This window comes from Microtus ochrogaster, unplaced genomic scaffold, assembly GCF_000317375.1.
Source record: "Microtus ochrogaster isolate Prairie Vole_2 unplaced genomic scaffold, MicOch1.0 UNK1, whole genome shotgun sequence".
Lineage (NCBI taxonomy): Eukaryota > Metazoa > Chordata > Mammalia > Rodentia > Cricetidae > Microtus > Microtus ochrogaster.
Window position 1 is genome coordinate 35,963,802 of NW_004949099.1, and position 14,034 is coordinate 35,977,835.

The 14,034-nt window shown below is 43.7% G+C and overlaps 1 protein-coding gene across 5 annotated transcripts in view; it reads left to right on the forward strand.

Annotated features, from left to right (window-relative positions):
• A2m (alpha-2-macroglobulin) overlaps positions 1-14,034 on the forward strand; it is a 46,134-nt gene that overhangs the window by 15,879 nt on the left and 16,221 nt on the right. For all 5 annotated transcript variants that reach the window (XR_003378482.1, XM_005365162.2, XM_026788200.1 and 2 more), the window contains 9 exons: positions 770-912; positions 1,487-1,636; positions 5,267-5,434; positions 5,843-5,921; positions 7,114-7,240; positions 10,448-10,676; positions 11,544-11,670; positions 12,201-12,322; positions 12,775-12,826. Coding sequence is in view for 4 of the 5 variants with exons in the window: in XM_005365162.2 (XP_005365219.1) it covers positions 770-912; positions 1,487-1,636; positions 5,267-5,434; positions 5,843-5,921; positions 7,114-7,240; positions 10,448-10,676; positions 11,544-11,670; positions 12,201-12,322; positions 12,775-12,826 (1,197 nt within the window). In the remaining variant the exon portion in view is untranslated. The remainder of the gene's footprint in view (positions 1-769; positions 913-1,486; positions 1,637-5,266; positions 5,435-5,842; positions 5,922-7,113; positions 7,241-10,447; positions 10,677-11,543; positions 11,671-12,200; positions 12,323-12,774; positions 12,827-14,034) is intronic.

Consider the following 14,034-nt stretch of genomic DNA (forward strand, 5'->3'; position numbering starts at 1 on the left):
AGTGTGTGTGTGTGTGTGTGTGTGTGTGTGTGTGTGTGTATGTGTGTGTGTATTTCTCCCCTGAACTTAGTTTACCAAAGTTTAGTTGGGCATTTCTAGCATATAATGGAACTTTGCTCAGGAAAAATAGAATAATAAACATCTGAAAGCTCCCCTAGTCTGATGGGGTCTAAACACTGATTTACTAGAAATCTGTGAGCAAGCACCTCTTCCTTTTTGGTGCCAAAATGGAGGCACTGCAACTGACACAAGAACATTTAATGCAGACACGATAGCATCCAAAGGCATCAAAGCCGGCTTCTGCAGGGGTGTAGGCTTCCTCCGCCGGAGAAAAGGACATCGCTATATGTTTCACAGAGGGAAAGAGGACATAGTGTAAATACAGTGTGTTAACCTCTCAGCATCGGGCCTCGTGACTTCCTTTCTCTCCTAACAGGGGGAACCAAGAATAAATGATGGTGAAGGCGAGACCTCCGTTCCCTTTAGGTAGCATTTGAGGCTACGGTCTGCCAGCTAAAGCTCAAAAGTGATAAGAAAAAATATATATGATTTATACAGGAGAGCGGATTTCATGGAACTCCTTCTCCAGAGCCAGGGTTCTACGAGGTAGCCATGCATTTGTCATGTGGACTGTTGGTCTTGTCCACTCATCGGAGCTGTCATTGGCTAGGCCAGGGGCTCGGACCAGCTCTGTGCAATGAAGTGACTGTCGTTTTCACTCTGAATGTGTCTAACCCATGGTTGCCGCCTCTCATTCTCTCTGCTCCAGAGAAAGGCCATTTCTCCATATTAATCCCAGTGGAGTCAGACCTGGCTCCTATAGCTCGATTGCTCCTTTATATCATTCTGCCTGGTGGTGAAGTCGTTGCAGATACTGTCAAATATGAGATTGGAAACTGTCTGGTCAATAAGGTGGGTGCTTCCTATAATCAGATTTCTACATTTAGGACTCACAGTCCCTGTTGCTAGCCGCTCTTTTATACATGTGTGGATTGTCCCAGCGATGTCCTACGAGGTCACAGCAGAGTCACATTAAGAATTCGTGTTATTGCCTCGTTTTCAAAATTCTCTGTGCATATGGCTTAGCTCTCAGTGCCTTCTTCCTCTCTCTGTGATGGGATATGAGGAAGCATGCAAGCAAGTTTAAAAGCCACATGATGCCTGAACAAAAATGCTTAGAGCGTTTGCAGGCCACAAATGCAGAGTTCATGAGCTTTCATTGTATATCTGAGATACAAGACTGACACGTCAAACCTGACCATTTAGAAGAATCTGTACAGACCATCACAATGGTCTAATCAATCTTGAGAATCAGAGCAAATTCCAAGGCGCGACAAAGCCTTTCTCACGTAGGGTAACACCAACCACTGGGAAAGCAAGCAAAGTTGTTACATGCTGGAGGCGAGGAACCACCTGGGAAATGTAAGTGACCCCGGGTGGAATATACAGAAATTGGTTTTCCTGAACTTTCTTTCCCCTATGCCAGGTGGATTTGAGCTTCAGTCCAAATGATGGCCTTCCGGCCTCTCGTACCCTCCTTAAAGTCAAAGCTTCTCCTCAGTCCCTCTGTGCCCTACGAGCTGTGGACCAAAGTGTGCTGCTCGTGAAACCCGAGGCTGAGCTCTCCGCATCCTCGGTGAGTCCTTGTCGGCCTTGCAGATGAGAGACAACCGTGTGGTGTGAGGGCCTTGAAGCAAGGGGAAATGCCCGAGCAATGTAAGACCTACTGAAACTATGGTGAGGCTGAGGGAAGGGAAAGAATACGGTCAAGATCTATTACAGGGAGGTCTCAAAGAGTAAATAAAAACATAAAGACAACTATAGTTCCCTATAGGTTAATAGTTTTGACAGGCCCCTTGCTCAGTGAGGAAGATGCTTGCACACAATCTCTCCTACTTCCTGTTTCCTCATCACTCCCAGCTTCTGCGAGTGAAACAAAAAAACAAAAAACAAAAAGAACGCAAGTGTTTTGCTCAGTATATTCAACCAGAAAACCAGTGTTTTGAAAATGTAAAAACACAATGCAAATTAGCCAGAAAAACACAAGATTCAGGCGTCAAGAATCGTTATCATGTCTTGCTCCCGATCATATGGCCATGTGAACCCTGCTAGGACTGCGCTGAGCCACTGCACTCAACAGTGTTGGGGAGCGCACAAAGCAGGCTGCAAAAGTTCTGCAAGAGAGCTACAGATGTGTAAACTAAAAACGGATTACTTCTGACTGTAGAACCAGGAAGGTCATAATAAAGTATATTTGTGTAAAAAGAGAGCCAAGTGCCCGGAACCCATCTCTGCCAAATCAATGATATTTGTTTTCAAACTAGTTTTAGCACTGTGGGAAGCTGAATGAAGATCCTTACCTCATAAGGCGGGTCTGGGTGGTCTATGTGCCTACACTGAGGCTGCGTAAGTGCAATAGTATTTCAGATTTCTGTTTTCATACGGATGGTGTTCACTAAAATAAGGGATGTCACAAAGTGAACATCATTATTTTTTATTTTTTTATTTTTTTTATTGAGAAAAGGAAAAAAAAGAATCTGCCTCCTCCCAGCCTCACATTTCCCTCCCCCCTCCTCCCACCCTGCTCCCCCTCCCCCAAGCTCCTCTCCCCCCCCCTCTCCAGTCCATAGAGCAGTCAGGGTTCCCTGCCCTGTGGAAAGTCCAAGGTCCGCCCCCCTCTGTCCATGTCTAGGAAGGTGAACAACCAAACAGGCTAGGCTCCCACAGAGCCAGAACATGAAGTAGGGTCAAAACCCCGTGCCATTGTCCTTGGCTTCTCATCAGCCCTCATTGTTCGCCATGTTCAGAGAGTCCGGTTTTATCCCATGCTTTCTCAGTCACAGTCCAGCTGGCCTTGGTGAGCCCCAAAGTGCGCCCCTCGTGGTCCTGATTTCCTTGCTCATCTTCTCCCTCCTTCTGCTCCTCATTGGGACCTTGGGAGCTCAGACCAGTGCCCCAGTGTGGTTCTCTGTCTCTATCTCCATCCATCACCAGATGAAGGTTCTATGGTGGTATGCAAGATATTCGTCAGTATTGCTATAGGATAGGGTCATCTCAGGTTGCCTAACCTCAGCTGCCTAAGGGACCAACTGGGGACATCACCATCAAGAATATGTATTGATGAATAAAAAAACGAGAATATCAATCATCAGATGATAAGAGACATTGAGAAATAAAATACTTGAAAGCAGGACGTAACTAAAGGGTGCACCATTGCCTAGAGCCACTCACCGGGGCGTCCAGCTGTAGTTGGCTCTACAGGAATATGTTCTTGCCGAAGTATTTATGGAAGCTTACAAAAGAAAATAATATAATTTTACTTCAATAATAACGTAAGTATAGTGTTGAGAAGGCCCACTAAGTAAAGGAACTTGCTGCCGAGTCTGACAATTTGTGTTTAGTCCCCAAGCCCACATGGCGGAAGGACAGAATCACTCCTACAGGCTGCTCTCTGCCTTCCACGCTGACACAGATACAGACACTGACAAACAAGGACACACACACACACACACACACACACACACACACACACTTTAAAAAGGACCTTTAATCTCAGCACTCGGGGGACAGAGCCAGGAGGATCTCTGTGAGTTCAAGGTCAGCCTGGTCTACACAGCAAATTCCGGGACAACCAAGACTACATAGAGAGACCCTGTCCCAAACAAACAAGCAAGCAAACAAGATTTTATTTATTTATTTATTTATTTTTGATGTCAAATATATTTATTTGTACAGACTTATCATATGGTACGAGCCTGACATATTTATTTCATTTTATTCCATCTCAAGGAATTTATATTTCACAAATTTGATGTTTCTGTGCTTAGTTTGATGATTGTGATTAAGAAATTCTGGCAGAGATATTAACCAAAGTAAAAACAAGTGAATTAATTAACCATTTTAACTTACTGATATACTTAAGATTATAATTATGTCAAATTTCTCAAATTTTATGGATCCATTTAAAGCATTTCTAGGTAATATTCTAATGTGATTTTGTTCCATTCGTCTAATGGTTTATTCTGAACGATCTGTAACAATTGAGAAAAAGGCAAACAAGATTTTAAAAAGGAAGTAGAAGTAGAAGAAAATATAACTTCTTGGACTTTAATTTTTACTTTATGTCATTGCTGTATGTTTATGACATGTGTGGATGTATGAAGGCTCCAAGTGTCAACTCTGTCCTTGTGCAGTGTGCTCTGGGGACTGAACTCGGGTCCTCGGGCTTGTGTGGTAGACATACCCGCTGAACCATCTCATCAGTCCACACTGCTTGGGCTTTTCAAGTCGTATTTTAATAGAAAGTGTTAAAATATATTTTTAAAGGACATGTTAAGTGCACGTCAATAAGCAGAACAATAGCCCTGGTTTGTGTATGTGTGATGTGATTTTTATGCTTATCAGAGCTCTGAAAGCACAGCAGCACTGATGAACACAGAGTAGACAGCTAGTGCTTCTATAGTCGTGAAGAGGGAGCGTTTGGGCCTTTGTAACAGGACATGAGCTCCTTTCACGCCTCTGTTAGTATTTTACTAATAAAACAGTTTTACCTGGTGGTCGTCCACTGAGCATGCTCTCAACACCTGCTGTGTTCTCGGGCTGTATAAGTGCTGGGACCTGGTTGGGAGCTATGAAAAAGCAGATATTTGTGTTCTATAGAATTTACATTCTCATAACTGAAATGGACCATCTATGTTTGGGAGAAAATCAAAGCAAGGGCGGAAAGTTGCGGGGGCGGGGCTGGGGGCGGGGCTGGGGGCGGGGTTTGTGAGGATCACCGCACACTCCCAGTCCAGTCTTTCCTGGCCACGGTCTCTTCTTGAAAACACATCCGTGCCTCTTCTAGCACTGGGTGTCTGTTTTACTCCTCTCCCCTGAATGGATTGAAGGCGTTGTGTCCAGAAGGTCAGAGGTCAGCCCCAGAAGGTCAGAGGTCAGCCCGTAGGGACTGCATGATGACCTGGAGCATTTTGTCTCTGTTCCCTCCCACACGGAGGAGTCTACAGTACTTGCTCTGTCTCGGACAGGTGCCCTTCATTCTATGCAGAGTTTCTTGCTAACTGCAAGGTGGCGACAGAAATGTCACTTCATTCCTTCTTCCCAAAATATAGTGCCACCCACAGCACAACTGTGTCTCACCATTATTAAGGCATATCTCAGGGCTCAAGGGGAGGGAAAGTTGGTACTGATGCTCTTGGTTCTGTGTTTTGTTTTGTTTTAATAAAAAGCCACATCAAGCTAGCCCTACCTGCCTGTGTTTCTGCAGATTTATGATCTGCTCCCAGTGAAAGACCTCACTGGCTACCCTGAGGGTGCGAATCTGGAGGAAAAAGACAGCAAAGACTGTATCAAGCATAGCAATGTCTACGTTAACGGCATCCTGTATTCCCCGGTGCTGAATACTAATGAGGAGGACATGTATGGCTTCCTAAAGGTAAGCTCTGAAGGTAACCTTAGAGACAGCTCCGAAGGCTCTGAAAGTATCCTGTGTGGAAATGTGTCTTCTTGTCACTGCTGGAACTAACAGAATAAAGGAGCCAAGTGTCATCTCCGAGCCCACCGGCAGGAGCAGATCTGCTGAATGCAGTGACTTCAGGACCAATTTTAATGACTAATAATGTTTTCTTTTATTGAAATTTATTGTTTTGTGATACGTCTAAGTATCATGTATAAAATCATGACTGCCGGGGGAGTTTAAGGGACAAAATTAACACCTCGAGCGTGTTAACGTTTCCACAAGCGTGCTAATGTCCCTGCTTTAAATACACACACGGGAAGTTTACTTCAGATGGAAGGACGTGTGCATGGCTGTGCACTGATCAGCTGATCATCTCCTTTGTAGGACATGGGGTTGAAGGTATTCACCAACTCAGATATCCGTAAACCCAAGGTCTGTGGATGGTCCGGAAACAGCAGAGGAGGTTAGTGCCGAAAACACTGAACCAAACGACATACATTTTTAAAAACAAAACGTGATCAAACTTAACAGAAGACTTGATTCGGGTGTATGAAGTCCATTGCATAATGTTCAATGATATTAGCTCAAGTCTGATACTGTCACCCTTCTGCCAAGTGCAGAGCACGGGAGGCCGACTGTCGCCAGCGGCCTAAGAGAGGTGCAGATCCAAGGCAGGCACACAGTAAAGAAAGGAAGGGCTCCAAGGAGCCAGGAAATCTGTCTGTCTTTGCCCATAGAGATGAGGAGGCCGAAGGAAAAGGGATGGTGCCCAGGAGCTCAACAAGCAGGCTGCCTTCTCCCAGTCAAGCAAAGACGTTGCTCAATGGCCCTAAAGTATCAGTGAAGACTCTTCACCGTGCTGGGGGATGTCAGCTGGGTCTTTGCTGAGTCACAGTGGAAAGCATGGGTTTAGTATTAAATTGCTAACTAGTGATTGGCCATGTTAAGTATGGAAAAAAGGAAAAGTCTAGGGAAACATTCCATGAGAATTCCTTTTCTGTGTGACGTTTACTACAGAGAATCGGATGTCTTTATGAATTGTAGACTCCGTTATTATTAGGATTGATAGGCAATATAGATGTATGATCTGCCCATGTATCTACTGTCTATCAGTATGTCCATCTACATACATTTCTCTGAAGGGAATGGCTGTTGTGTTCACAGTATGGGAGAGCTGACTGACATTCGGACTCACCATGGAGTACAGAGCTTTTCTAGCCCTGCTTCCTCCATTGCTGTAAACTCTTTCTCAAAACTGCTACCATATCTTTTTAATTTGCTCCCACAGACGAACTGTTAATGGTAACCTAGGCTTCTGCCCTCCCCACCCCCCTTTACCCCTCCCCCAGCACCCTAGGTCTCTTCATGGGGCACAATGGGCAGTAGCTTCCTGGGATTGCACAAGGCCCTCCCTCCCTTTTGTATACAATCCAAGACTTTCTGCTGCTCTTCTTTTATTCCTTGCTTGGAATTTTCTTCCCCTGGTTCAGTTTGTTCTAATGCCTCAGAATTCAGATGAAATGCCACTTCCTCCAAGAAGCCCTCCTGATTGTCCATGTCTCTTTCCCGATCTTTCTGTGGAGGCTCCTTGGTAACACAACATCTCCTGACCTCACTCTTGGCATTTACTGCCCCTGTCTCCTCTCCTACCACAGGACCAGTTGCGTACCAACTCTCAAGCCAAAGCCCCAAGGAGGATTTCCTAAAGGCTTCTGAGTCTCCCAAGGAGATTATACGGAAATACTTTCCTGAGACATGGATCTGGGACTTGGTGGTCTTGGAGTAAGTAACTTATTTTTTATGTAAGATGCAGAAATATAGATCCATGATAGTTTTTCAACTGTAGTGGGTTTTCCCTTCTTAATGTATCTATTGAGGATTGAGTAACACGTGTCTCACTTTCACTGTGGCGGCATCCCTACGGTTGAGCGCTGTAGAAGCCTCCTAGGTTAAATTGATTTCTAAGTATTTATTTTATCATAAATGGGAATCATTGTCTTATTTTCCAGATAGCTTGTTACTTGTCTAAAAGTGCAAACACACTTTCATATATTGATTTTGTACGGAACAGCATCGTTGAGTTTATTGATTAGTTTTTTTTTTTTTTAATGAACATTTGAGATTTTCTTCATTTGGGACGAGCTAATCTGTAAATAGGAATGATCTTCGTCGTCTCCAGCTTGGATACTCTTGACTTCTCTTCCCCCTCTAATGGATTATTCTCGACAGTGCTCGCTTGAACAAGAGTGGGAATGGGCTCCTGGTCTTGTGCTGGGTATTATAGGTGGAGCTTTCAGGTTTGCTCCACTGGGTACAGTGTCCGGGGTTCTCAGAAGCAGTCTGTTACCTGGAGAGAATTTCCTTCTGGACCATCAGGAAGGGATGCGGGCTTTTTGCTCTGTACCTGTTAAGAAAATCACATGGGCTCTACTCTCTCATCAGCTAATGTGGTGTGCCGCACTGATGGCACTGTTTCTCGTTCAGTACCCACCACATCATCTCTTTAATGTCCCATTGGGCTCAGTCAGCTATTATTCTATTAGGGATTGTGTTATGGTTTTCTGTCTCTTTAAGAGACAAGCCACGCCCACTGCCTCCCCCGTCTGCTGAGGCAGGCTGATCTTCAGCTTCCAGCCTGAGCTAGCTCTCTTTTCCATCTTCCTCTTGGAGAGGCAGCTTCACTTCTGCCTCTCTCCCCACTTCTCTGTCTCTGTCTCTGTCTCTTTCTCCTCCTCCTCTCTCTCTCTCTCTCTCTCTCTCTCTCTCTCTCTCTTTCTCTCTCTCTCTCCCTCCTTATCCCTTCCCCCTTCATAACCCCCTGAATAAATATTCAACCTCACCCTGCATGTCGTGTCTATCCATGTCTCTGTCTTCTGCCCGCCCGCCATGTTTCTCCCTACCTGGGACCAGCCACTGCTCAGGGACTAGCAGCCGTCTCTGCCTGGAACTGGCTGCTCTCAGGGCCTGCTGCCTACCATCACATGGCCTGCTACCACCATTTGGGACCTACAGCATTTCTGTTGCCTACTGCCATCGGGGATCTTGAAGCATTTTTAAAATAAATATAGAAGATTGTGTCTTGGTTTATTTAAGATATTGGCTTAAAGACTGATTTTCTTGTGGGGGTCTCATCCAGCTTGGCTATCTGATTGAGGTTGGTCTCTATTGCCATTTTTGAATGTCTTTAAAAGGTTGATATTAATTCTTCCCTAAATTAGGGCAATTGAGGAATGAAGCAATCTCGTTAGAAAAGATACACAAAATTATTTATGCTTTTTAACATTGTTGAGACTTGTTTCTTGACCCAGCCTGTGACCTACCCTGGAGAGTACCTACTGTGTGCCTGTTATTTTCCCTGAAAGTTCTAGATAGGTCTGTTTGGTTGATTGTTTTTTAAGTTTATTATTGCTTCATGGGATCTGTCTGCATATTGTGGCTGAACGTGAGATATTGGGATCTCCCCGTCAGCCAAGCCAGAGATTCTAGATGCTTCTTGGATCTTTGTGCTTATTCGCACCACCTATGTGTCTTTGTGGTCACCAGAAACTTAGTAGTTTGCCAAGATCTGTCAGCTCCTCGAGACAGATGAGATGGAAACTGACCCGCTGAGACATGGTTAGAAATCGCTTGCATGTTAACTGTTTGTCCCAAATCCTTTGTTCCTCTTGGGGAGTCCAGGAACTGGGCTCACACCGTGCAAAGCCGAGGAGAGGGTCTTTGACAGTGGCTCCACTCTTGTTCGTATTGCACATGTTTTTGTTCATCCTTTCAGTCCCTATGTCCAGGGGCCAACCTTGTCCTCTTGCTTCCAGAGACAGGCGAGCTGGTTGGGACACTTTGCTCTATGTCCGGAGCCATTCAGAACAGCAGAAGGAGCAGTAGAAAAGGCCCATGCAGCTGTTTGGGTTCCCAGAAGACTATGAGTTCATTAAAGTCCTGACCCCTGGAGAAAACACTGTCAATGAGTGTGACTAAAGTTATTCCAGGCCGCAACTAGGAGCTGGATGCTTGTCACCTGCTCTCTTTGTGCTGAGCCCTGGGAGAAAGGCACTGGTCAAAAGCACACATCCATGGCACCTTTTCTCTTTGTTCTCCATGGAGTCAGAGATCTTGAGAATGCAAGCAGCACTCCTTTCCTGAGATGGGTGATTTAGGAGGCAGACCAGACCTGTGGAGAGAACTACAAAAGCTGAGATGCCTGATGCATTGACAAATTCCTTCCAGGAAAAGCCAGGAACTAATTTTGTCACTGAAGCAAAAACCTGGGGTAGAGTAGGAGGAAATGCCCATCTTTCTATCCAGGCTTTTCTCAGTCTTCTGGGAGACCTCCCCTTCTCTCCAGTGGGCTAATGAGTCCAACTCTCAGAGAGCAATGAGGCTAAATGAGTCTCTTCTAGGAGAAACTAAAAACTCTTACCTCATTTTTCAGTTCCCAATTGTAAGTTCCATCCCTGTTTTGGGGAGAAGTTACCGTGTTACCTATATCTTTTGAGTCAGAAGCAAGACTTTCTAGAAGATTTAAATTATAAGATTCTAAAAATATGAGCATAAAGATCAAATGTAAGCAAGTACCGTGCATATTAAAACCAATCTGCTCCTTTACTGATAAGCAAGAAAAGTCAAGCTTAGAATATTTCTGACCAAACAAACACAGTAGTGGCAGAAGTGAGATCTGTAGACCCACATGAGTGGGGTCAGGTTTTATAACAGAAATGGAGAAAAATGTCGATTCCATGCACAGTTTATAACTATGTTTTTCTGTAAGAGATTAGATCTAGTTATCAGGAGATAACTGTAAAATGGACTTAATGGAAGACAGAAGACAATCTCATCATTTCCCCACAGGAAGTCTTGGCTTTGCTCTTCAATCACCAATATTTCTATTGAGCGCATTTAAGTTATGGCCAAAGAATCATTTACAGGGCTCTCTGTCTAAAGGGGATTTATTTAGCTGCTCACCTCCTTCATATCCTCCTCCCCCCCCCCCAGCTCAACAGGAAGAACTGAAAAGGAGCTGACGGCCCCTGACACCATCACTGAGTGGAAGGCCGGAGCCCTCTGCCTGTCCAATGACACTGGACTTGGCCTCTCTCCTGTGGTGTCTTTCCAAGCCTTCCAGCCCTTCTTCGTGGAGCTCACGATGCCCTACTCTGTGGTCCGTGGAGAAGCCTTCACGCTCAAGGCCACCGTGCTGAACTACCTCCAGAAGTGCATCCGGGTAGAGATTTATTTTCTCAATTAAGCAGAAGCAGATTTTTTAAAAAGTTGCATTGTTTTGGTTTGGTTTGGTTTTGTGTTTTGAGACAGGGTTTCACTGTGTCACTTTGATGCCTGTCCTGGAACTTGCTCTGTAAACTAGGTTGGCCTTGAACTCACAGAGATCCACCTGCCTCTGCCTCCCAAGTGCGCCACCTGGCTGAAAGTTGTATTCTTAGAAATACCAAAAAGTTAAAAAAAAAAAAAAAAAAAGTAAACCTATGTCTTGTCTACAAATATGGTCAATAGAAAAAAACTATCATGCATGTATTCATAGGTTATGAAAATGGATATCTCTAAGAATCAACTGACAAAGACAAGTTTCTGACATTGATCACAATCCTTTAAGGTCAAGTCGCTTGTACAATAGAAAGATTTCTGACCCCAGCAAGCATCGCCCTACCCCATCTCGTGTTTTAGAGTTTGTGCACTCAGCTTCTGTCTTCTTACATATTAGTTCTTAGTGCGCTCATTATACCTAATTTCATTTAAAAAGCTGTTTTGTACATCTTGCCTCAGCCCAAACCAGAACTACTTAAAGACTTTTATGTAGTGACTGAGCTAGGGAGTAGTCACGCAGGAGTCCCAGAAAGAGCCCTCCCCCAGGCAATAGTCCTTCTTTATCTTTCTTCTGGCTCCACCTCTTATAAGACCAAGCAATCCTCCAAGGGCTGAGGTTCATCTGTGAGGTGCTAATGAAGGCAGCACAGCCCTGTGTCTTTATCTGCCTCGTTGACCTCAGGCGACATGAAGTCTTAACCATCTTCAAGTATGCATCAGTTTAAACTTGGTCTCCCTATGTTTAGTTTTGCTTCTTGTGTGTTTCCAGGTTGCTGTGCAGCTGGAGGCATCTCCTGATTTCCTAACTGCCCCAATGGAGAAGGAGCAAAAGTCTCACTGCATCTGTTTGAACGAGCGTCACACTGTGTCCTGGGTAATAACTCCAAAGTCATTAGGTGAGCCGAGGAGTGCCAAAGGATCGGGAGTCACAGGGGAAGCTGTGTTCCTTTTCCCAGACAAAGACCCCCAGGCAGGAGGACTGATTTTCTTTGACTTGCATTCCAGAATGCCAAACACTGCCAGGTTTACTGGTGCACACCTTCAGGCCAGCCCTTAAGAAGGCCTAGACAGGGTCAACCATGAGTTCAGGCCAACCAGGGTCAATCAGGAGTTTAAAGACAGTCAGGGTCATTCATGACTTCAAGGCCAGTCAATCATGAGTTCAAGGCCAGTCTTGCCCACACCACAAATAAAATAAAACACCAACCACAGCAAAAAGAAGTCTTTTCTTGTAAGATGAGGGTGTAAGGGACCCTCATTTCCTCACCTCTACCTCTAGTGCCCCTGGCCTCTAGTAAATATTGCTTCCATTTCAGGTGCTGTGTTTTTACTAATCTGAAGCAAACCCTTGCAAATTCTGAGCTTGATAGCATGGAGGAAGGGGGAATGTACTCATCTCTACTTGGCTTTTTTTTTTTCCTGCAAGGAAATGTGAATTTCACTGTGAGTGCAGAGGCTCTCAACTCTCAGGAGCCTTGTGGGAATGAGGTACCAGTGGTCCCTGAACGTGGAAAGAAAGACACAATCATCAAGTCCCTGTTGGTTGAAGTAAGCAAACCTGCCTCCCTGAGAGAACACACTGAGTCACAGGAGAGTGGAATCAGTTAGGGGTCTGACTATTTTTAGGGTTTCAACTCTTCAACTCTTCAATTTCTTCTTCTAATGTTAAATAATGCACAGTGCATAATAAGGTTCATAATAGCATAAATATGTAGCTACTGTAATAACATTAATATATGTATGTTTCACAATATTTTCATCTCTCTGTTCCTCATCCATTCATCCATTTATCTGTCTACTTATCATCTATCATCATAATTTTCTCTCTTTAATTAATTACATTAATCTTCACTCATTTGTATTTATTTATTTATATATGTATATAATGCATAAATCCTTCCCTTAACTGTAAGGAGCTGTGTCCTGAAACAACAACACACAGATCCCTAAGGTCAATGCATTTTATCTTATAACTTTTCTTTATTTTTTTTTCCCTACAGCCTGAAGGTCTAGAGAATGAAGTGGCATTCAACAGTTTGCATTGTCCAACCGGTAAAGCCTCAACCACTATAGCTAAGCTCACTTTGACTAAGACTTGTATAACATTGGAAATTCAAAGATTTTTTTTCACATTTTCCATGGGATAAAACCTAAAGTGTCACCAGTACGTGTGACAGATTGAGTTAGAAAGTAGTTCCTAAAGAGGTCAGGGTGTGTTGGTGCGTGCCCATAATCCCAGCAACTTGGGATGCAAAGGCAGGGAATCCAAAGCAAACAAACAAAAACATCCATCCTGAACAAAGAATGCTTCCTAAAAGACAAGGAGGCAGTTCTTCTTGTGTTCAGACTGCGATCTGGCTCTCTTGGCACTCATCTTTGAAGACTCTTCTTTCCTCACTCTATTCTTTGCTCTTCATTGAAAGTTGTCTTTACACACGTGGATTCGCTTCTCATGTCTCTATACTTTTACAGCGGTCTGTGTATATTTTAGTGCAAATATCATGTGATTTTAGTAACATCCGTTTTGTAATGTACTTACATACGGGGTAACGCCTTGAGTTCAGTTCTTTTTGCCCGTGATTACCTTTGCTATTTTTTTTCTGCTCCCACATCTATTTTAAGGTTGTCTTTTCAATTTCTATGGAAAATGATCATGAAATTTTGAAAGAGTTGTATTTAATTTATAGTTTGATTTGGGTTGTACAAGCATTTTCACAATATTTTTCTAATCGATGAACATGGGGTATCTTTCTATTAATCTGTTTCATTTTTAATTTCTTTCAATGTTTCATACTTCCCAGCATGTCTTTTTTAAAATCTCTTATCTTAGTTAAATTTATTCCTACACATTTTTCCCAAAAGCAACTACAAACGGGATTGTTATTTAGATTTCTTTTAGATCCTGAGACCTATTTTGATTTTGTGTGTGTGTGTGTGTTGCCTGCATGTGCGTCTGTGAACCACATGTTTGCATGGTATTCATGAACATAAGAGGGCATTGGATCCCTAAGACTGGAGTTAGGGATGGTTGTGGCTCAACTCCAGGTCCTCTGGAAGAGCAGCTACCAGTGAATCATCTCCCCAGTCCCTGATTCAAATTCTCTTAGAGTAACAGTAATCTGCAAAAGTAAAAATACTTCTTTTACAGATTTTTGTGTGTTGATTTTGTGCCCTGTTTATTTACTGCTTGCAATGACTTTAGAGTGGAGGTTTCCTGCAATCATCACACCAGAGTGACTGACATCTTTCTTTATGCTTTC